The following is a 25,198-nucleotide window of genomic DNA, read 5'->3' as shown; positions in this document are numbered from 1 at the left end:
TAAAAACAGCCCATATTGTTTAACCATATCCAGTCATAAAACATATCCAGTCATTGTCATCAGATACATAACATCTTCAAAAGCAGACCTCTTCTCATTTTTCCAACCCCTCAGGCTCTCCGCTATTTCATTCTTTCTTATCATCAATTAAAAGATCAATTTGATGAAAAGACATCATTTCCTCTTTGAACAGAGAGTCTTTAACTCACTTAAATGTCCCCCAGGTGTGACTGTTTATCTTTAATGCATTCAAACCAGAAGGGAGTAACCGTTCTCTTGGCAACTGTAAATACAAACATCTATAACTGTCACAAAGCATGTATTTAAAATGGTTAATCTGTGGAAAACCGACATGTCTTAAACATGTCAATTAGTCCTACTAATTACAGTCATTCTTTCAGTAACATCATTCTCGTAAATTCCACTGTAGTCCTAAGCCGAACTGTGCAAAACTTTTGGATCAAAGCAGAGTGAAAGCTGTTGAACATCAAAGTGTAACTGAACTGGGATTCTTTTCAAAACGCACATATCCACAAGTAGGCTATACGTTTCATCGCAGCAACTCATTTTGCCCCAGGCTATAAAATAAAGAATTCTGTCAAGTAAGTAGAGAGAAACTGCGCTGCGGTAATGTAAAAAAAAAACACTTAAAAACAGCTTCTTTATGGACATATTTGACACACAGAATCACAAGACATTCTCCAGAAAGAAGACTCAGTTGCTTTGTTTACAAAATCCCATCTGTGAAATGATAGATGTGATGTCATTAGACTAGACAAGGTGCCTAAGGGATGGAATGCTGTGATTTCTCATTAACAACCAGCAGGAAAAGCTTTTGGACACCATGTTGTCACAGGATGGCCAGTATAGATCAAATTGACCTAAAATATTCCAGAACTTATGTGAACTTGTACAAGTCAGGCTCCCTTAAGCATTTGCTTATTCAGAAATCAGGCACTTAAAATGGATGTGAATGGGGCCAATTTTTAGAGACAGAAATGTGAAGCTTACAATTTTTTTACAAAAGCACTTAGATTAGTTCTGTTAAAACTCATGTATTATTAGAGCTGTAAAGTTGTTTAAATTGTCATTTTTACAATTATTTTAGGGTTTGTTGACATTACATCTTCATGGCAATTAAGTTATAAAACTGGGTATAATTTTACACAGAAAAGGCATGTAAGCAATTTTATTACACTTAAATTATGTTGACAAAATTTTGTTTATATCTTGTGGCTATACTTTTGAAACAGTGAATTTTTTATGTTTACGTTTTCACCACATTAACTTCCATTGCAATTGCCTTACTGCAACCTTGTTTTTTGCTTTTATTTAAGAGAAAAGGAGGGATGAATCAAAATAATTTTTTGTGGTAATCAAAATTATACCACAAATGCTGTCGATTGAGCATAATTTGTAATTATGTTGCCTCATGAGATAACGCGCTTTGGCAAAATTATAAGGTAGCATTGTATCCTTCCCTGTAAAGCAATTCCAGAATGCACTGAAATCAAGATGGTGGACGAAGTGAAATAAATGTTAATTATAATCCATTTAATACTAAAAAGTATCAATTATATTAATTAAAAATAATAGAAAACTATTTTACCTAAAATGTGTGGAATGTATATTTATGCTCTCTATTACATAGAGTATTGTGCCATTCCTCGTTTTACATGTTTTATAACTAAAGCTTTACTACAAAGTTATTAAAGTGTTATATTTGTTAAAATACTTTCGCCAATCCCAGCTTCTTAAGCAGAGACAACTATAAGTAAGCCATTCATAGGTACATTTGTCTTTTTGGTGCATAAAAATTGCTCTGTTTATTTGGAGCTGCCTGTTCAGCCTGACACAGCAACATTAGCTCAACCATTGGCATAAATTTGGGGCGGGGGTGGTTGCATTTCCATTCGATGGCGCAGAATACACACTTCAGCCTTAAATTAAATCAATTGTGAATCAAATCTCCTGTGCACTTTGAATGTGGTGCTTTATTTGTATGACGCTTAGAGTTGCTGCCAAAATAAATTGTTGCACATCAGTCACTTACGAGGTTCCATGTCAGTTAGGATGCTGCCTTAAAAGGCAGCAGCCTATATAAGGAGGCAGCGAGGAAGCTTATTAGGTTTTGGAACAGACCTTCAGATGTCCATTTCTGATGAGGTATTGAGAAACTAAAATCTGCAGTATACATACCTGAAAAGCGTTACTTGCAAAGCCCAGGCCCAGCTGTCTGCAGACGACCATGGCTTCCATAGTGCCCCAGCCCTCACCGCACACAGTGCCCCATACCAGAGAGCCATTATGATCCATTAGCACCTCAACACGGCCTTCAAACGGGTTACGCCCTCCACTCAACCGAAGCTGAAGGAGATGAAAAGCAGTTATTGATTAGTCAGTTTACCACCAGCACAACCTGAGTGATCATGTTGTACTATGACAGTAAAATAGTAAGTTTGGGATTAATGGATTCCATTCTGTATCATGCACTTAAGCAGTCAGTCATTTAAAGGCACCACGGAATCCAAGAGTACTGAGTTCTTACCCTCTGTTGAAAGCCCATGGCAGGAACATTGCACCGAACACCTGCATCCTCCTCATGACTGCAGCCTTCAGAGTCTTTATCTATATTAAATTGGCACTCCGTGACAGACTTTTCAAAGCCAGAGCATTGAACCTCATTCATATGTACAGGGCCCATTCCTAAAAAAAAAAACATTTTCACACAGACACACACACATTAGGATGAGACATAGGCTACCTTGATGGTTTAGTTACAGTGGGGCAAAAAAGTATTTAGTCAGCCACCAATTGTGCAAGTTCTCCCACTTAAAAAGATGAGAGAGGCCTGTAATTTTCATCATAGGTACACTTCAACTATGAGAGACAAAATGAGGAAAACAAATCCAGAAAATCACATTGTAGGATTGTCATGTATCGTGAGATTTTGAGTGAAAACCTCCATCCATCAGCAAGGGCATTGAAGATGAAACGTGGCAGGGTCTTTCAGCATGACAATTGTAACGATCCCCGTGTTCTCTGTTTTCCGCTTCTGTCACATTCTGCACTCCATAGGTTCACTTCTGTCACTTGTTTAGCTCCAATGTCTCTCTGTCGGCTTTCCCGCTCACTGTTCATTATTATCACCTGTCTTCGTTAATCTGTCATTGGTTTTGTTTGCTCATTGGTTCCTTTGCTCTCTGTCTGTGTATTTAAGCCCTGTCTGTTGGTTCTGTGGTTGTCATTCGTTAATGTTAGTATAATGTTTCCGTGTATCAGTTCCGATGTCTGCTTAAACGCCCTCTGTCCGTGTTCCCTGTCAGTCTGTCTACTCGTTCATGGTTACCCTGTTGTCCGTCCAAGGTTCCCCTGCTGTTCTCGCGCTCCTGCCTGTTTTCCCATCGTGGACTTTGCTTTGTTCTAGTGTTTGTTTATTTTGTCCTTTATCCCAATAAAGCCCGCGTTTGGATCCGCACTCTTGTCTGTCTTCCCTCATCATCACAGAACGAACGACCACAATGGATCCAGCGGCTTTCTTCGTGGGACTGATGCATATGGAGCTAAACATCCGGGAGTTCTCCCACTTTTTCTCCTGCATGGCCGGCTACACCGGTTGGGATGACAACTTCCTGAAGACCGTCTACAGGATTGGTGTACCTACACACCGGGGTGATGATTTGCCGGAGATTGGAGACTACACCTGGCAGGAATATGTAAGTCTCGTCGTGGAGGAATTCGCTGCCGGGGAACCTCCTCTCTCGATCCCGGCTCTCACCTCTGGGCTCCCTGTCACGCCTGCCCCAGAGCCCACGCCTGCCCCGGTCTGCGAGCCAGAGCCCACGCCTTCCCCGGTCTGCGAGCCAGAGCCCACGCCTGCCCCGGTCTGCGAGCCAGTGCCCACGCCTGTCATTGTGAGCGAGCCCACGCCTGTCACGGTGAGCGAGCCTGAGCCCACGCCAGCCACGGTCAGCGAGCCTGAGCCCACTCCAGCCACGGTCAGCAAGCCTGTGCCCACTCCAGCCACGGCCAGCGAGCCTGAGGCCACGCCAACCACGAACAGCGTTCCAGCGTTGTCAGCCTCATCCGCCCGGAGGAAGAGGAGAAAAGGAAGGGTCTCTGCTCTCCAGCCTCCGTCTACCGCAGCTCCGTCCCCAGAATGCCCTGTGGCTCGGCCCCCAGCGTCCAGCGAACCCAAGCTTGCGCATACCACGGTCAACCAGCCCATGCCTGTAGCCTCAGACGTCAGTGAGCCAGTGCCGATAGCCTCAGACGTCAGTGAACCAGTGCCTGTAGCCTCAGATGTCCGTGAGCCAGCGCCTGTAGCCTCGACCGTCCCTGAGCCAGCGCCTGTAGCCTCGACCGTCCCTGAGCCTGTAGCCTGTAGCCTCGACCGTCCCTGAGCCCGCGCCTGTAGCCTCGCCCGTCCCTGAGCCAGGGCCTGTAGCCTCGACCGACCCTGAGCCAGCGTCTGTAGCCTCGACCGTCCCTGAGCCAACGTCTGTAGCCATGACCGTCCAAGCGCCAACGCCTCCCGAGCTTTCCAGAGCTCCGCCTTCCGAGCCTCACGAGCTTTCCAGAGCTCCACCTTCCGAGTTTTCCAGAGTTCCGCCTCCCAAGCTTTCCAGAGCTCCGCCTCCCGAGTCTCCCAGAGCTCCGCCCCTCAAGTCACTCGAGTCTTCTAGGGCTCCGCCCCTCAAGCCTCTCGAGCCCTCCAGGGCTCAGCCTCTCGAGCCTTCCAGGGCTCCACCTCTCAAGCCTCTCGAGCCTTCCAGGGCTCCGCCTCCAGAGCCTCTCGAGTCTTCCACGGACCTTCTCCCCGAGCCTCCTACGGCTCCACCTCCAGAGCCTCCTACGGCTCCGCCTCCCGAGCCTCCTACGGCTCTGCACCCAGAGACTCCAGAGCTTTCTAGGGCTCCGCCTCTCGAACATCCTACGGCTCCACCTCTCGAGCCTCCTATGGCTCCGCCTCCCGAGCCTCCTACGGCTCTGCTCCCAGTGACTCCAGAGCTTTTTAGGGCTCCGCCTCTCAAGCAACCTACGGCTCCACCTCCAGAGCCTCCTATGGCTCCGCCTCCTGAGCCTCTTACGGCTCTGCACCCAGAGACACCAGAGCTTTCTAGGGCTCCGCCTCTCGAGCAATCTGCGGCTCCACCTCTCGAGCCTCCCACAGCTCTGCTCCCAGAGACTCCTGAGCCTCCTATGGCTCCGCCTCCTGAGCCTCCTACGGGTCCACCTCCAGAGCCTCCTACGGCTCCGCCTCCCGAGCCTCCTATGGCTCTGCACCCAGAGACTCCAGAGCTTTCTATGGCTCCGCCTCTCGAACATCCTACGGCTCCACCTCTCGAGCCTCCTATGGCTCTGCCTCCCGAGCCTCCTACGGCTCTGCTCCCAGTGACTCCAGAGCTTTCTAGGGCTCCGCCTCTCGAGCAACCTACGGCTCCACCTCCAGAGCCTCCTACGGCTCCGCCTCCCGAGCCTCTTACGGCTCTGCACCCAGAGACACCAGAGCTTTCTAGGGCTCCGCCTCTCGAGCAATCTGCGGCTCCACCTCTCGAGCCTCCCACAGCTCTGCTCCCAGAGACTCCTGAGCCTCCTATGGCTCAGCCCCCTGAGCCTCCTACGGCTCCGCCCCTAAAGGCCCCTACGGCGCCACCTTCCTCGGCTCCACCCCCTGAGCCCTCCTCGGCTCCACCTCCTGAGCCTCCCTCAGCTCCGCCTCCAGAGCCTTCCAGGCCTCCGCCTCTAGAGCCTCCTACGGCACCACCTCCATCGGCTTCGCCTCCAGAGCCTTCCAGAGCTTCGCCTCTAGAGCCTCCTACGGAGCCACCTTCCTCGGCCCGTCTCCTGAGCCTCCCACGGCTCTGCCTCCTGAGCCTCCCACGGCTCTGCCTCCTGAGCCTCCCACGGCTCCGCCTCCTGAGCCCCTCGAACCTTCCTCGGCTCTGCGTTCCTCGGCTCTGCCTCTTGAGCCTCCCACGGCTCCGCCCCCTGATCCTCCAGAGGTGTCCATGGTTCCGCCTCCCTCGGTTCCGCCTGCTGAGCCTCAAGAGCCTCCCTTAGCTCCGCCTCCTGAGCCTTCAGAGCCTCCCTCAGCTCCGCCTCCTGAGCCGTCAGAGCCTCCCTCAGCTTCGTCTCCAGAGCCCCTCGCAGCTTCGCCCCCAGGAACTGTCCCTGTCCTGAGGCCGCCTCCCAGGCCTCCTGGACCTGTCCCTGTCCAATGGCCACCTCCCAGGCCCCCTGGACTTGTCCCTGTCCGATGGCCACCTCCCAGGCCCCCTGGACCTGTCCCTGTCTTGTGGCCGCCTCCCAGGCCTCCTCGAACTGCCCATGTCCTGTGGCCACCTCCCAGGCCATCTAAACCGGCCTCTGTCCTGTGGCCACCTCCCAGGCCCCCTGAACAGGCCCCTGCTCTACGGCCACCTCCCAGGCCTCCTAAACCTGTCCCTACCCGGTGGACGTCCCCCGGGCCACCTGACCCGGTTCCCTGTACACACCCCCAGAGACTGCTTACCTGCCCTCTCGGCCTCCCGGGTCTATCTGTCTGCCCCTTGTGTCTCCATGGACTGCCTAGTTGCCCCAGTGAACTGTCTCATTTCCCTTTTCTCCTCCCTGGTCTGCCTGTCTGGCCCCTGTGCCTCCATGGACTGCCTAGTTGCCCCAGTGTTCAGTCCCATCTCCCTTTTTTCCCCCGTGGTCTACCTAATTGCCCCTTGTGCTTCCTGAATCCGTCTCTGTGTCTCTTGTACCTCCTTGATCTGTCCTTGTGTTCCTTGTGTCCTGTTCTGTCTGTTTTTTTCTTCCCCTCTTCTAGCTCCCCTCGCCTGGAATATTTTTGTCTTTTTGTATGTCAGTTTGTTGAGACCGTCTGGAATCCGGTCCCTTTGTAACGATCCCCGTGTTCTCTGTTTTCAGCTTCTGTCACTTTCTGCACTCCATAGGTTCACTTCTGTCAATTGTTTAGCTCCACTGTCTCTCTGTCGGCTTTCCCACTCACTGTTCATTATTATCACCTGTCTTAGTTAATCTGTCATTGGTTTTGTTTGCTCATTGATTCCTTTGCTCTCTGTCTGTGTATTTAAGCCCTGTCTGTTGGTTCTGTGGTTGTCGTTCGTTAATGTTAGAATAATGTTTCCATGTATCAGTTCCGATGTCTGCTTAAACGCCCTCTGTCCGTGTTCCCTGTCAGCCTGTCTACTCGTTCATGGTTACCCTGTTGTCCGTCCAAGGTTCCCCTACTGTTCTCGCACTCCTGCCTGTTTTCCCATCGTGGACTTTGCTTTGTTCTAGTGTTTGTTTATTTTGTCCTTTATCCCAATAAAGCCCGCGTTTGGATCCGCACTCTTGTCTGTCTTCCCTCATCATCACAACAATGATCCCAAACACACCGCACGGGCAACGAAGGAGTGGCTTCGTAAGAAGCATTTCAAGGTCCTGGAGTGGCCTAGCCAGTCTCCAGATCTCAACCCCATAGAAAATCTTTGGAGGGAGTTGAAAGTCCGTGTTGCCCAGCGACAGCCCAGAAACATCACTGATCTAGAGGAGATCTGCATGGAGGAAAGGGCCAAAATACCAGCAACAGTGTGTGAAAACCTTGTGAAGACTTACAGAAAACGTTTGACCTCTGTCATTGCCAACAAAGGGTATAGAACAAAGTATTGAGATAAACTTTTGTTATTGACCAAATACTTATTTTCCCCCATAATTTGCAAATAAATTCATTAAAAATCCTACAATGTGATTTTCTGGATTTTTTTTCCTCATTTTGTCTCTCATAGTTGAAGTGTACCTATGATGAAAATTACAGGCCTCTCTCATCTTTTTAAGTGGGAGAACTTGCACAATTGGTGGCTGACTAAATACTTTTTTGCCCCACTGTATATACCATGCATAATGATGTAAATATGTAGAAACAAAATAAAAACATTAATATATATTAATATAGTCTAATGTATAATCATTGAGGTTAAGGTGTTTGTTTCGTCTAGAACCTCCAGATCCAGCTGGGACAGAACAGTCAATTCAACTGTATGCACCTTGTCCAAGCTGACCACCAGAAAGTGCCTCCTTGGCACTCCCAAAACCAAGCTCACGACACACCACAGTAGCTGATTGGAGGTTCCATTTATCATCACAGATCGTGCCCCATTCTCCATTCTTCAACACCTCCACTCGTCCCTCTCCTACCACAGCACCACCTCTAAGACGCACCATTGGTTGCTGAGAAGGGAATGACAGAAAGGGTGAGGGAGGGAGAAAATGTATTCTTGGTTCCTTCTTGTAGAAGTGCTGATGTTCTTTGGATATATAACTCAATATAGGAAATACTTTAGACATAACCCAGTAATTTAGAAAAATCATGGGTTTACAGCAGATGAGCAAAACAAACCTCAAGACATCATGGATCCAAACTGCTCATTACAGAGGATTACAAAAGCTGGCAAATCCATTTTCTCTGTCTAAATTGGCTCAATCTCAGCTATTTAGCCATGACCGAATACATCTTTATCATTAAGTATAAAAAGAATGGATATATTCTGCTTGACTATGAGATGACATTAATTTACACTTAAAGACACTTCAATAATGCTACTTTGCATAATTCTGATCACTCTGAACCCATTGCCCTCACTGAACAATATGTAACAGGTCACAGACAAGCTCCCACAAGGACTGTTCGAATGTATAATTTGGAAAGGGTGATGTCATTTTAGGGTAAAATTTCTGCCAGCATAAAGCTTTAAAGACTTAAAAATATTCTCCACTCTCTAACATTAGTATTCAAATAATCACAAGGTTTGGTGCAGAAAGCTGTTACTGTAACTATAGCTATAAATGTAATTCTGTAACTGTAAATACTAGTCTAAAAAGTATTTCTGACTGCCACTATTGCCATATGATTTTTAATGGGGTAGTTTAGCCAAAAATTTAAATTCTGTTACCATTTACTCACCCTCACCACAAACCTGTATTTTTTATATTTTATTTTGTACATAAGTGGAACACAAAAGCAGACGGTAGGAAGAATGTTAGCCTCAGTCTCCATTGACTTTCATTTTCATCTCTCCATACAATGCATAGTGACAGGTTACTGAGGCTATCTTTCTGCATAACATCTTTTGTGTTCCACAGAAGAAAGAAAATCGTATGGGTGAGTAAATGACAGAATGTAAATTTTTGGGTGAACTATCCATTACGTAAAACATGCTTCACTTAAAGTAACCACTTAGTCTAAATCCAAATGTGTGGTCACCATGGTGAAAAAAGCATTGTGCTCTGTTTGTGATTGATAGTTTTTTAAAGGTATGAGTCAGGAGTTCAGCGCAAAGCAAAATCTCATGAGCATATGTGGCTTCTTGTACTTTTTGGAAGAAATGCATCATCTGGTCCAGGTCTTTACCTCCTGTCTGAAGGCCTTCCTGTAGCCTGCCATGGGAGTCGGGGCAAAAGCTCTGCCTGGGACACAGCTGACTACCACAGGACTGCCTTGCCCACACGTGCTATTAGCTTTGATGGTGAGACTGTGGCCCAGCTTACAGCTAGACAAATGAGCTTCATTTCCGGTGCAATTTATGGAGTAATCCCAGAATGTTGGCTTTCTCCTGCGGGCAAACATCCTGAGAAACATTGTAGAACAGGAAAGGGGGGTTACTTTAAGGGTTGAGTTGAATAACAACACTAATTGCTGTTATTGGATACACAGTACCCTGTCTAGGACCTATTTGCATGTGGAAGATTTATAAAATGCCTCGTAGATGTTTCATAATTCCATTCAGCTGAGTAGATGATTTGCTATGCTTTAACATTAAAATGCAAAAATATGTAGTGATTCATATACTGTATGTTGAAGTGATGTTAAATATCCCTGAAGGACAGATTGTGCTCAATCCATAAAGATAATATTTAATGTGCAATGACATGATCGAACACTGTCCAAAAATTAGGTGTTGTTCACAGAAAAAGAAATATGGAAAGCCCAGAGTTGAGGTTGAAATTGCCATGGTCTGGGTGAGTCCGCTGGTTTGTTCTTCTGTCATTATGTTCTCTCTGTTGGGTTTAGGTGTCACTGACTCTGTCATGTCTTGTTTGTCTCGTCATGGTATGTCTTGTTTTTTGTTCTCTGTCGCCCTCCGCTGGTCTTTCTTGGCTACTTTTCCTTTCCTTTCTGTCCTCCTCCAGCTGTTCCTCATCTTCCCTTAATTCCTCGTTTATTCCCTTCTCACCTGTTCCCGTTTCCCGCTGATTAGGTGTCTACTTCTCTCTCCGCTTTTGCTGCTTTCTTTGTCCGAGTCTCACTAGAGTTTCACACGCAAGATGCAACCACTGTCTCGTTTGTCACTGTCCGGTCCTGTCCTGTTGACACCCGTCTGACAACATTACCTATCCACTGCTAATCATCTCGCTATTTGCACTCTGTCCAGTTCGTGCTACGCTGCTAGTGATCTGATTTCTACACTCTCTCGCCTCGACCGTAGTCAACCCTTTGGAAACCAGCAGCCTGTCGCCGCTTCTCTGTTACCCTCATCAGATGCCTAAGGACTCTCTCTGAACGCTATCTGGGGAAGTTTCCGTTATATCATCGCCCGCTCTGCGGGTAGTTTGTGTTTGCCATACCTCTCAAGGAGAAGATTTGTGTTCTTCGTTTTGCTGCATTGAACTTTCATTAAAGACTCTATTTTGATTGAAATCGCTTTTGGGTCCTCACTTACCTGCATAACAGACTCACGTAATCAGCGTTGCCATGGAACCCTTGACTGTTTCCATGGAAAGGCTGATCAAGCCAGCTTACTCGAGCGGCACCTGATCGCCATTAGTTCCCGGGCTATGTATACCTATCCCTGTTTTGTGTTCATTGCTTGATTGTTTGTTTGAGTCCTGTTGCTTACCACGCTCTCACGCTGCCCTAGTATATCCTGTATTGTTACCAATCTGCGCTTTGTGCACCGGGATTGTGATTACCATCCTGCCTGTTGCCTGGCCTACTTTGAAGTTTCTGCTGAGATTCTCAGTGATACTGCAGTACTCTGCACACGACCACTACGCACACAAGCCTACTAACACACCATCCATCTCCAAGCTGCAGTCAGTCATACTGGACTTGCTCCCAAGTCTGTCAAAGACTATCCCAACTAGAAATACTACTTGGCAAACAAATACATATGTGTTGGACGATGCAATGTATATGCTATAACAAGTTTTATCCCACGTAATTGATATAATCTATGGATGGAAAACAAAGTTAAGATGCAAAACCCTAAAAAGAAATACAAATAAAGATATCAGTAAAAATTATTCTTGATTAATAATTTTCATTGTTTGAGGGAACAGCTGTAGGGAGAGCTGTTATGTCCAGAGTCAGATTGATGCTTTATCATCAGAGAACACTGGTTTCTTCTTCCAGCTAGGGATAGACATGTATTATTTATAGAACCCATTCATGCAAGATACTCTGAAAGGGCAATCCAAGTTTTCTTATGAAAGCATGGTTTAAAGAAACAGGGTAGACAGAGGTAGTTGAATAGAAGCCCAATTTGGCTGCACAATGAAAAAAACTACAGCCTTTGGCTACGTGTCCCCATCCCCCAACATCAGGCGCTGAGAAAACAGACAGTGCCTGCACATTTCACAAGGCTTAACATGTGCTGGGAAGCACATAGCTTTGCCGAACAGTGTGGAAAGACCTGGAAACTGAGAGCACACCACCAAGACTGTATAAAAAATTAATTTCCATTGTGACTGAGTGATTTCTCCTATAACAGATGAATTACTAACTAGACATTTTAGTGCTGGTTTCCACATACTTATGAAAAGGGCTCATGAAGATTTATGAAGCTCCTCAGTGTTATACATTACAAACACAGTATGGAATGTACCAGCCTAGTTGAAAACAGAAGTCAGTTACATGAACACTATCTTTTAAAGTACGACCTAGCTTAACATAGAGTTGCCCTGTGCTGATTTTCTTTTATTCTTCTTTTTTTGTGACTGATAAACTGCAGAGATTGATCTGCAAGTAGAGTCACAAAGGACTCACCAGAGACTTTCTTCATGACATGATCCAAGTAAGGATAATTTGCCCAGACTTGTTTGAGAGGTCGCCAGTTGTTTCTCTGACCATTGCTGATGGAAAAGAATCATGTGTATCTTTGTTATCTCCAAGATCTCTCCCTAAAGCGAATGGATTAAGATTTATATCTGTCCTCCAAAACATTACTGCTATGGTTGGTGATGTGTCAGTATGTTTACTCTTAATGTGTCAACACAACATAAGGCTGAATTTCAAGCAAAATAGATGAAGCAAGTTCATTTGATCCATTAAGGTTTTTATAGATTTATGAAAATAGCTCATATTACTGATATATAATAGACAATTTAAACTTGTTAAGAATTCATAAACTGGGGAGAGTCACATGACACCATGCAAGGATCAGACATGTGAACGGCGAGCTCTGCGCACTTTGCTAGTTTTAATACCTTTTATGACATAAACTGCTGAGATTCGATACACTCTATATTGAAATCAAAATCCTTGGGCTCTGGGGACATTAAAAGACACTTACATGCTCAAGATTACACCCCTGAGCAGGCCGCGGGCCTGGGCGTCAATTTAGTTGTAGATGCGGGAAATGCAGCAAGAGATGCTGAACATGTCACCAGTGCTGACGAAGGTTGTTGCTGACTTGGAGGATCTTACTGTAATACGTCGATCAATCACTGCCATAGAGGCGAAGTTCACTGATGTGGTCACAAGAGTGGGGGATGTCGAGAGATGGATTGATTATCTGGAGTCATCAGAGAGGGAATTATCTGCTAATCCACTAGCGACCAAGGTGGAGCCAATGGAGCGTGTATGGGAGAAGTTGAGGACATGGAAAACCGTAGCCGGCAGAATAACGTCCGTATCGTGTGAGTCCCAGAGGGGGGGACTGGATATGGTGGAATTCCTGGATGGGCTCTTTCCGAGTCTGCTTGACATAGCAGGCCATAAGCTGTAAATCAAGCAAGGGTCCGCCGATGTCCTTCATTAAGTCAATGGAGCGAGCAAGTCATTTGCCTGTACTCATGTTGCAGCTGAGTGGACCGGCTCACTGAGCATTCGTTTGAATGTTTGAAGAATCTGTGCATTCTTTTTGTGCTGGTTTCACCTAGCGGCTAGAGTTTATTTAGTAGAATAACACACTTTCAGGTCAGTTTTATGGATGAAACTACACACTCTTTGTGTGTATTCTGCCTAATGGCTGGAGTTCGTTTTTATAAATTATCTTTCGCTGTATAATTCTGTCTCACAAAATGTGTATAGAAACACTGGACTTGAGCAATCCGACAGCAAGGTTGTCACAGAGGGTCTCGTAGGCATGCATGGACTGTTTGAGTCTGGAGGGATGGATGTCACTTGGCACTGTCGTGTGCAGGATTAATGCGCACATTTAATTTTTTCCTGTCTTTCTTTTTCTAGGGGATTTGATTGTTGCACTAATGTTGGAATGTGGTCTTTATAATCTTGTCTTTGACACACAATCTATTTTTGTCAATGTTAATATGAGTGCAAATGTTTATATGAGTGGATTGTTTCTCTCCACATGGAATGTGAATGGTTTGGGTTACCCCATAAAAAGAAGGAAGGTTACTACTATTTGATACTATCTGATATAGTGTTTCTTTAAGAAACGCACCTTTCTCCACAGGAAGCTAAAAAATGTAGAAAGACATGGGGTGGGCACTTTTTTTATAGTGCTGGCTCGAGAAAGAGCAGGGGAGTCATTACACTGATGAGTAAACATCTACAATTCAAATGTCTCAAACAGAGTAAAGATAAATTAGGAAGAGTCATTACTGTTTTAGCTGAAATTCAGTCTTATTTTGGCTAATATTTATGCACCTAACGTGATCAGGGCTTATTTATAGATCTTGAAGGGATGTTGCAAGCTGCTGGCACCCCTCATGATATTATATTGGGAGGAGATTTTATACTTTTGATGGACTCAGTCCTTGATCATAGTGAAGCAAATTTGTGCAAGCCACCTAGAGCAACATTGACGCTTCACAAGATGTGTAAAAATCTTGGTCTTACAGATATTTGGAGACTTATGAACCCATATGGTAGGGACTTAAAAAAATTCATCAGTCCATAAGATTGACTCTAGAATAGATTTTTTATGTCCCTCATTTCATCTGTAGTTGATTGCTCAATTGGAAAAAAATGTGTCTCAGATCACGACCTGGTGTGTTTAGAGGTGTTGCCACATATAAAGAAAAGGAAGACGTATAGATGGCATTTAAGATTAACATTCAACTTTATTGTCATTGTGCAGAGTACAGGTACAGAGCCAATGAAATGCAGTTGTTTTCACATATCCCAACTAAGCTGGGGTCAGAGCACAGGGTCAGCCATAAGCAGATAGGTTCAAGGGCCTTGGTCAAGGGCCCAACAGTGGTATCTTGGCAGTGCTGGGGCTTGAACCCCTGACCTTTCAGTCAGTAACCCAGAGCCTTAATCACTGAGCCACCACTGGAGCATGTAATGTAGCCCTCTTGCAAAATCCTGAATTCCAACAAATGCTAAAGGCTGAAATCACTGTCTATATGGAGACCAACGGAGGCACTTAAGGCAGTTCTTATGGGCCGGATTATACAGTATGCTAATTTCACCAACAAATCCAAAGCACAAGAAGTTGTGGAATTGGAAGGGCATATTAAAAGTGCCGAGGAAGAGCTGAAGCACCGAATGTCGTCTAATGGCCCTATTGAAAGACAGATATAATACTATTTTGTCATGGAATGTGGAGGTTTGGCTATTCAGGGAAAGACAGTCATACTTTGAGTCGGGGGACAAAGCAGGGAAGCTTCTGGCAAGATATATAAAACAGAGAGTGTCTTTTTCTACCATTCCCTCAGTGAAATCTACTAGTGGTGAAATATTTACATCAGCCACTGATATTAATAATGCTTTTAAAGAATTTTATCTTGATCTTTATAGTTCCACATCTTCATCTAGTAAAATGTGAAAACTAAGGATATTAGAAACTTTGTGGTACCATTAAAACTTGCTAAACTGTCAGCTGAGCAAAAAAATTATCTTGATTCTGATATATCCTTGGAGGAGCTTGGTGAGATAATTAAGGCCTTGCCTCAGGCAAGACTCCGGGGCCAGAAGGCTGTGCCGCTGAATTTTTTAAATCTTATGATACAGAACTGGCTTCACTTTTTCTAGAAGTTTATATGGAATCATTAAACAATGGAAAGCTTCCGCCAACCATGACACAAGTACAAATCAGTCTGATTCTTAAAAAGGACAAAGATCCAAGCGAGCGTAAGAGTTACCGTCCAATTTCCCTGATCCATTTAGACACTAAAATCTTGGTTAACCGATTAAGTTATGACATCTCTTATACATATAGATCAGTTGGGGTAACATTAGGCGTTTCAACAATATCATGTGGTCACTGGCGAATGATCAGACTCCGGTTGCTGCCATCTCACTTGATGCCAAAAAGGCATTTGATATGGTAGAATGTGATTATCTTTTTAAGATTTTGAAAATGTATGGGTACGGAAATATGTTTATTGGATGGATTAAGTTTCTTTATAGACACGTACAAACACAAAAGGCGGTACAAACAAATTTATTAATTTCAGATTATTTTACTCTGGATAGGGGCATCCTGCAGGCTTGCCCTCTTTCCCCATTATTGTTTTGTCTTGCCCTGGAATCATATGGTGGGAGGTGTGGCGCATAAGCGTTTGCTTTACACAGATGATATTTTATAATTCGTCTCCAACCCTACAACCATCTGTGCCTTGCTTCCACAGAATTATGATTTACTTTTCTAAATGATCAGGATACAGAGTTAATTAGTCTAAATTTGAAGCTTTGGCTCTGACAGCGTACTGCCCAGTAACAGCTTTTCAGCTGAATGCCTTCCAGTAGCCCAAATAGGGCATTAAGGATTTGAGCATTTTATTTAGAGAAAATTTGTGTTATATTTAGTAAATTTTTACCTTTTAATAAAAAAAGAATTTGAGCGATGTGGGCAGGTGGGCTTCATTAAATTTATCTGTGACAGGGAAGGTTAATTTTATTAAAATTAATTGTATTCCAAAATTCATCTACCTGCTACAATCTCTCCCTATAGATGGTCCCCCTCTCTTATTTCAAACAATTTGATAGCATAGCGAAGTCATTCATTTGGAATGGTAAACGTCCCAGATTACACTTCAGTAAGTTACATAGGCCGACTGACAAGGTGGTATAGGCGTACCCAAGATTTTGTTTTATTATTATGCATTCAGTCTCAGACATTTGGCTCATTGGTCACTTCCACCTGAGAGAGCTGACCTCCCTGGTTTTGTATTGAACAGGAAGTTCTTGCCTCTATTTCAACATTGCAAAGGCTTTCTATCAAACTAACCGGAGAAGTTTGCATGCGGTATGGACAAAAGAGTCCAGAATGTATAATTCAGACATTTATTTAAATGTTGCTTCGAGCATATTGCTGAGCCCAAAATGATGTATTAATAAGTCCCCTTTCTGCTGGAAGGAGTGGATTGTGAGGGAGATTAATATGCTGGGTGACCTATATGAGAGTGGAGTGTGGAGATCCTTTGAAAATACGGTTCAACATTTTGAGATTCCCAGGTCTCAATTCTTTAGATATTTACAACTGCGCCACCTGCTCTGTACTATTTTTGGGAGTAGCATGCCCCCTCTAAACAGCAGACACTCAGGGAGTGGTAATTACTGCCTTTGGAAAAGGTCATGAGGAATCAGTGTATTACTTCCTGCTAATTCAGAGTCTAGGGGACAGAGCTTCAACATCTCTCAAGAGATTATGGGAGAAAGATTTAAACTTGGTATTACATCACCTTGGGTTTGAAACATACATCACCTTGGGTTTCACATGAAACACTTTAAAGTACCTCTACTATTGAAAATGATTTAATCGTACATGTTTCTGGAGTGATTTTATGCAGAGAGTAATGAAAATCACAGAAAATATATATAAACTATATTCTAAAGTAACATGTGCACAAATGACAATGCCATTTCAACTGAAGAGAAATCAAGTACTCACTTGTACACACGGGTATTGTATCTCTTCTCTCCAGGAAAGCCGAACATGCCACAGATGACCCTGCCGTTCATCTGACTCCACTCATCATCACAGATCTGCTTCCAACGGCCTTCATCTTTCACCTCCACATAGCCCTCTGTCACTGGGATGCGTTTACGATACGATGACAGGATGGGTCGTATTCGGACATCCTCCACCTGAATGTTCAGACTCTGTGGGGCAAAAAAACAAAAAACAAACACACATATAGTTTCTTGTACGTGATTTAATAATTGTGTCATCAAGGCGGACAACCTTTCAATAAAAGGCTTTTACAGACATTGGCAATATTAAAGACCCTATGAAATTAAAATGGGAATGTTGAGGCTTTTAGTCCATGTCTTTTAGTTTTGGAGCCTTCTACATTATAATGTACTCCTACAAGTTGAAAAAATTTACTTTCAGCAGATGAACACATTTCAAAATAACATCCTTTCTCTTCAAGGATAACAGACCATATACTGTATGTTGATGACTTGTGATACCTGCTAGAAGGGGTATATTACATGTGTTTTTTGCATTATTATTTTTGGGCTCTTGCTTATAGAAAGTTATACTACAGAAATACTGTAGTCTGTATACTACAGAAAATTAAGAAATAATAGGAGGGAAAAAGTGGAATGTATGCAGACAAATTGTAAGCCCAACTCAAACCAGCATCTCCTGCATGTGTACCAAGGCTAGATGAGTCAGATACCCTAACTGCTGAACTAAAGCCCTAACCTTATATACATTTTTAACAACTCCCTGTTAGCAGGGTTACTCCATTAAGGCTACATTTCCCTATAAGTTTCCCTCTGGATAGCTAAAAGTTTCCATTTGGTCTTGGTCAGCATATACCCAAGTTGCAAAACTCTCCACTGGACCCTTATATATAGCCACTGTAAAAGTCAACCAGTTTTAGAATTTTTCACTTCATTATAGGCATTCTATCAGGAGGACTTGTTGACCTGCTCAACCTTTGAGAAGCTTCCAACCGTGTTTACCTTCAAGCCAACTACAATTAACATCCGCGACGGCTGTAAACCTGCATTTAATGGCCTTTGATGCATATAGTAGATGGACTAAAAAGGCAAAGAAGGGGTTAATTCTTTCAAGCACACATAAAATAATCCTAGACACCTCAGAAAATCATGCAAAGGTGTGTAGTTTTTTCACAATTTACTAGAGGGTCTGGAAAACTAAAGCACAGTGTGGATATTTAAAGTATACAATATTTAAAGGTAGTTCAACATTACATTAAACTATTTTGTAACTGCCTATACATTCTGCCAACTTAATATTGGGTCACAAAATTGTTCAAAGGTGTATTTAGGCCTAAGTGTCCTGTCTATACAGGAATGAAGATAAATCAATTAAATATAGACTTCAAGGCTATATGAAAATATTTAGCATCAGATGTACATTCCTGTGCATGACAACATGTGGGTTGAGTTCTGAAAGAATGTACAAGTTGCTGTGCTAAGCATTTCCACCTACAAAGCAATCTGCAATGCTGAAAAATACCACTTTTCACCAGTGTCACCTTTCATGAAGTTTTCCCCACTGGTATACTTGGTTAGGGGAATCTTTCCTTTGCTTTTTCCTGACCACATAAACCATAAAATAAGGGGGCGTCTTTCATAAGAAACACACGCTAGTAATGGAAGCTGAAGTCAGGGAGTTTGAACTAGGAATAAGAATGTGGTTGTGAATAAACATGTGGCATACTGAAAGGGTATCTTACTGTACCACACTGGAAATGAGTGCATTGCAATTATGTGGGTTTATTCCAGCATGGATACACTTGGGAAAGAGTTCTAGTATGATACATTTTTCACTACATACATTACAGGCTATTACGTGTTTTATAATATTTAGCATTTTCAGGAGAAAGGAAATAATTTATATTGATGCTAAACTGAATGATTTGAAAGGGAAATACAAACCCAGCATTTTAACAGCATAAAAGAGTGAGGAACAAGATGCTGAACATTTCTGTAAATCAAGAGATTTATTTAATGGAATGGTCAGTTTCCATTCCAATGTCCAATACCAAGATGTTGTTATAGTTGCAGGTAATGAAGAACTATGTGTTTCAAAATCTAAATCTAACTCTGTGGTCAACAACAGAAATCAAAATACAGCAGCGGTTTCCGTGACGGCGCAAAACCAAGTGAACTCTTCACAAACAACTTTTGTTATTTAAGCTACTGTGTGAGGCAATACAGCATTCCCAATCCAAAAAAGAAAAACAGTAGGAAAACATCACAGTGCAACAAAGCCATCCTACACACTGGCTTCTGCAATTGATGGTCTGTCTGGAACTCTGCAAACACCAAAAATTTGATTGATAAAAACAGTGCTGTTAAACTAAATATCAGCACCCTTTGAATGACACATGTCCAATCAGATTAGAGGACCAGAACCAACTATTGTTTTACATGATATCATTTGACAGATCATAAAAAAGAGATTTTCCATGTGTCACTTAAATGTAACATATGACACATTGATTTTTTTATGACGAATGTGACCACTTTATTTTTGACACAAGCTGTGAACCACTCTACGACCAGTGCACATATCTGAGATACATGGGGTTTAAATTAAATGTTTTCTGAACAGGGTCTCACTTCGCCTCAAGGCAGCATGTGTAATGTTTCAAAACAGTTTGGAAAAAAGACTTGAGGTGTGATGTAAAGAGAAAAAAAAGATTTTCTAAACATATGTGAATTGCTTCCTTGGCTGCAATCCATTTAACATTTTTATCCCCTTCCCTTATGGTGTTCCATATCCCCTATGGAACACCATAAAACCTTGATCACTTGAAGCATGTTGAAGGCTGATGTCAATTTGTGGAATTATTAAGTGATTTTTGCACCTGGGAAAACAATGATTTCGGAGATTGATTTCAAAGGCTTATGTATAAATCTTGTATGTTTAATTATTTTATTTTTTTCATTAGAATGAATTGTTAGAAAAGATTAATCAAGATTTACACAAACAAAAATGTCAACATAACAATGAACACATAGGCTATAACTGTGTGATAAACAGTTTAAGGTAGGTACAAGTATTATGCTGTTAAATCTCAATATAGCTTTTCTAAACTGCTTAATTGACCTAACTTCCATCATACATTAGAGTTGTGTGGGGTTGGGGTTTATGAAGTGCAATCTGCTCTCACATCACTATCAAGTTGCATTGTGGGATATGGAGCTGCCTGAAACGTACATCGGAGTATACTCGATCCCTCTGTTAAATTCGAGGGATTGAGAATCTGTCAACAGAAACTTCCCTCTCTCACTTAACAAAGTGGAACGGACTTCCAAAATGAAGGTGGGGTTCCTCCGTAGGGAAGTACTTAAGGGAGTTAGCAAGTGGATGTTAAAAGTAAAGTGGAACGCAGCCCTTGGTAACTGGAAGAGAGGGGGGCTTTGCAGCTAGAAAAGAAAAATAGGGCAGCTGGGATATCGATTTGTGAGGACTTGTCTTTCTGTGGATGTAAGCGTCTCTAGAGACTAGTTTTTCTTTCCAAAAACAAAAAGAGAGAGAGAACCTCCTACTGCTCGTACAGGAGAAGGAGTCAGAGGCACAAGTGGTGAACCTGACAGGCATTTTTCTGCTGGCCAGAAAAGACAGATTGTGAAAAGTAAAATGTCACACAGCCTACGCAGTTTTTTCCATTACAATAAAAAAGTAGTGAGAGAACATGTTTTCAGATTCAAATAACTTCAACTAATGTCCTCTTAAAACAAACTGCACCATGAAGCTAAAATGTCCAGAAGAAAGAACCAAATGTATCATCTTACTGTATGCTCAATCAGTAAGTTAAGTTCATAGTGTGCAAGTATGTTATCTTTTTTTTGTGAGAGATTTTTTTTTTTTTTTTTATATGACTAAAAAAGGAGGTAGTCTATCTATGAAGTCTTTATAGAGTTGTATTCTCCAGGGGTGTAAAAAGTACTCAGAAATTATCCTTAAGTGAAAGTATGGATACTGAGTGAAAAGTTTATGCAATTAAAATTCCAAGTATCTAGCCATTATATATTTGAGTGAAAGTAAAAATGATTCACATTAAATGTTACTTATTCATTCTAGCTAGAATGAAATCAAGAGAGGAGAGACAATGTTTTTGCATTCAATTGATTTGAAAGTCGCCTTTTTGCTGTCTCCGACGACATGATTCTTTTGTAACCTGGTCAAAAGAATCATGTTACAATAACTACATTTTGCTAAATGATTTTTATGTGGCCTGTTGTATGTAACATGGCAATTTCCTGGTGGAATGAACACTAGAAGAGCAAAAACAACAATTACTTTTATCCCCTTTCACTCAAATCATGAGTAAAACTCAAGATTATCAGTTCATAAACACATATTTTTCACTCTGCTCCTCACATAATGTAATCTTATGACATATAAACACTTTTACTATAGTGCATGACTAATTTATTTCATTTGCATTACATAACCAACTACATTTACAAAATTCTTTAAGTGTGATCTAATTGAGTGGTAGCTCAACTGATAGTGTTGCATATGCCAGTGGTTCTTAACCAGGGGGTCAGGACCCACTAGGGGGCCTCAGCACACTTTGCCCCAATATCTCTTAAAATTATTAAAATTTTTATATAATTATTATAATTCAACTTACTGAAAATGCTAAAAATTTAATAAATCCTTTCAACAGCTTGTTTTTTTATGAAGAACATACAGTTTTAGAAATTTCTGGAATCTTGAAATATCTTTGTGGTAGCGGGGGCATGGTCAAGTGTCCACCCGGAGAAAGAGAAAGCGGTGAGGGCGCTTACACCTGAGCTAAATTATGTCTAACACCTGTCTCTAATTCCAGTGAACATGGGGAGAGCGGCATATAAACAGCCACACCAAAGAGAGAGAGAGAAAATGACACAAGTGACCAGTAACTGGCGTGTCTTATTAAATGTGTACAGTACTGTGCAGCTGAAGTCTCAGAGAAGTTTATGTTGATGAAGTTTATGTGACATTTATCTGATTGAAAAGCTCTGAGAAGAGTGCACACAGAGTGTTGAAGGCAGAGAAATAAAGAGCCTTACATGACTGCATCATTGCTTTACATCTCCTCCCTTCCATATCCGAATGTGGAGTTCTTACACTGGTGCCGAAACCCGGGAGTCCTTCCAGTTGGCCGAGGTCCCCAGTCCCTTCCTGGCCTACATCAGAGCCACCAACAATCCCTGCTTGAGCTGAGCCAGGACCGCCGATTCTTTGAGATCATGCGAGCTCAAGCAGAGGACCGGCATGCAATCTAGAGCCTTCTCAGTCAGGAGAGAGCCCCGGCCGCGACCCCGGACAACCACAGCACCCTGTCCCCACCCACGCTTTCAGGCTTTCCTCGATCTGTTTGAGCGGACCGCTGAGATCTAGAGCTAGCTGCGTGACCAGTGGGTGGCCCAGCTCCTTCCGCTCTTGTGAGTGGGTCCAGTGCCACCGCACGGCATCGCTGGAGGAAGCTGTCCAGCTTGAGGAGGACCATATGGCGGCATACCCAAGGGCCGAAGAGCTCTCTTCTTCTCTCTCTCCCTCTCTCTCTTCCCCCTACCCCTGTGTGTTCCCCCCTCCCCTCACACTCTGCTCTCTCCCCAGGGACCGTTCCTACCCCCAGGAGGCTTGGAGCTCCGCCACTGCGGCCAGTACACTGCGCAAGGTGGTGGACACAACCCCCTGCCTCTACAATGCCCGGTCCCTCTCCCCCTCAGGTGGAAGTGTCCGCCGACGCAGGTAAGGGCGTGGCATCTGGGCCAGCCTGCTGGAGTTGGGGGGATCTGGGGCACTTCCGGGATCAATGCCCCATGATGGAAGGGAGGAGACGGAGAGCAGTGATGCAGTCAAGTAAGGCTCTTTATTTCTCTGCCTTCAACACTCTGCGTGGACTCTTCTCAGAACTTTTCTCAGTTCAATCAGATCAGTGTCACACAAACTTCGTCAACATAAACTTATCTGAGACTTCAGCTTCACAGTACACATTGAATAAGACACGCCAGTCACTGGTCACTCTTGTCGTTCTCGCTCTCTCTTTCTAGCGGTGGTGTGGCTTTTTATATGCTGCTCTCCCCATACACCCTGGAATTAGAGACAGGTGTTAGATATTATTTAGCACAGGTGTAAACGCCCTTACCGCTTTCTCTCTGTCCTGACGGACGCTTTACCATGCCCCCGCTGCCACAATCTTATAATAGATATATCTTATAATATAAATATCTGATAGCCTACATGGAGGGGTCTTTGAATATTTTTTTCGACAATGGGGGTCCTTGGAACGCCACACAGTGAGCATTTCCATTCGGAACTGTCTTGAGATGTACCCAGATACATTTTTATTGCAGAAACATTGGCACAGTCACATAGTATACATTGCATGGGAGAAGCCACTCATGAATTGCGATGTCAGAGAACCCAGCCTCTTGAGACATAGAGAAAGATAAAAAAAAAAAATTATAATCAAAATAAGCCTTGGAGAAAGTTAGTAATGTTGTTGGTTTTGTAAATTGTTTTCTGAGGTTTGCTACCAAACCTTGCAGTTGAGCAGATGGATGAATTCAATAAAATTCATAATTAATATTTACTCAAATTCCATTCCTTTTATTATCAATATTATTATTATTATTATCATTGTTGTTTTTATAGTCATTATTAATAGTTGCCTAACAACAACAATAACAATTCAGCAAATAGGAAGTAGAAATTAATAGATATGATTTAAAAATGAAGGCAAGTGTAGAAATAAATAACATGTACGCATTTAATTACAAAAGCCTTTTGTTTATATATATTTGCAATGTGAATTATCATTTTTGACTTCATAACTGTCCAATCTGTAGAAGTAGCAGGTGTTTAGAATAAAGTTTAGGACAAAAAACTATATTTCTAACTTCACACATAGTTTTGTATGAATACATTACATTCAGTCAGGTGGTCACATGCGGTCTAGTCAGACAAATATTTCAATGGATCAGAACTTCAAATCAGATCAGAAATTCCACCTCTGCAGATGGTCAGAACTCCATATAGCTGCCTTAATTTTCAAGTTTAAATAATATTGTAAGGAGTAAAAAGTACTATTTATTCTTCCAATATTTAATTAACTAAAAGTACAAGTATTCTGTTTAAATTTCACTCAAGTAAAGTACAAATCCCCAAAAGTATAATACTTAAGTATTTTTACTCAATTACTTTACATGCCCTGGTATTCTCTATGTGCATTCTTAATCCTTCATTTGCAAACTTCACCTGTTGGTATGTTACTCTTCAAAAAGTGCCAGTGGCTCTTATTGTTAAGAGATCGCTATTGTTTTTTCTTTTGCTCTTTGCAAAGACATGTTAAAAAAAGCCTTTTCTGCCGATGGGACACTCACTCCCCTGACTCACAATAGAACAAGGTTTTAACAAGTAGCCCAAAGTGTTTAAATGCAAGTCTGTTATAAGTATTTTTTAAATGGTCTAAAGACAACAGTTAACAGACAACACTAGTTGGACAATTACCCAGGACTGACTTGTTTGACAGACTTATCTCTTTCCTGAAACAGCAAGGGGCTTTCTGCTTATGTTGTGCCCATGATTAAATGGCCTCTGCTCTTTCTCTTCCTGCAACTATTTGTACAGTTAAATCTGTTCTAAACTACTCTTTAAAGGAAAAACAAACATCTGTGTGGGTTTTCAAAGAACCCACTTGCATCTCTAGAAATCTTGAAATCCTCAGGAATGTAAAGGAGTCAAAAGCTTGCATGATTTATTGAATGCATTGCGACAAGCAGTAAAGACCAGGCTAAGAGAAACATATAACAACTTCAAGTATTCCCACAGGAATGATACTGCTTTTGGTATCAGAGATTATGCTTGCTTTCTGGTATCAGAGATCATTCTATGCAAATTGATGTAAACATCCTGTTAAATGTAGTAAGTGTCATCCACCAAAAGTATGCAACTTGAAAGGGAAGTGCAGAAAAGAGAACGATGTGTAATTTAAGTGATTTCCAGCTAATTGAGCCAACAACAGAAGGATGAAATTATATTGTATGCAGTGTAGTTCAAAGAACATTCTGGGATATTTTCATCCTAATATC

The 25,198-nt window shown here is 42.6% G+C and overlaps 1 protein-coding gene across 1 annotated transcript in view; it reads right to left on the bottom strand.

The window, feature by feature from the left end:
- Positions 1 to 25,198, bottom strand: part of LOC127635643 (lysyl oxidase homolog 2B-like) — a 34,579-nt gene that overhangs the window by 4,559 nt on the left and 4,822 nt on the right. Inside the window, exons 4-8 of the mRNA XM_052115819.1 lie at positions 17,073 to 17,284; positions 9,401 to 9,617; positions 8,037 to 8,220; positions 2,549 to 2,706; positions 2,200 to 2,367 (exon numbers count right to left, since the gene is read on the bottom strand). Of these exons, the coding sequence (XP_051971779.1) occupies positions 2,200 to 2,367; positions 2,549 to 2,706; positions 8,037 to 8,220; positions 9,401 to 9,617; positions 17,073 to 17,284 (939 nt within the window). The remainder of the gene's footprint in view (positions 1 to 2,199; positions 2,368 to 2,548; positions 2,707 to 8,036; positions 8,221 to 9,400; positions 9,618 to 17,072; positions 17,285 to 25,198) is intronic.

Source organism: Xyrauchen texanus, chromosome 4 (genome assembly GCF_025860055.1).
Source record: "Xyrauchen texanus isolate HMW12.3.18 chromosome 4, RBS_HiC_50CHRs, whole genome shotgun sequence".
NCBI lineage: Eukaryota > Metazoa > Chordata > Actinopteri > Cypriniformes > Catostomidae > Xyrauchen > Xyrauchen texanus.
The sequence above is the reverse complement of the archived record's forward strand: the minus strand, read 5'-3'. Positions and strand labels throughout refer to the sequence as shown.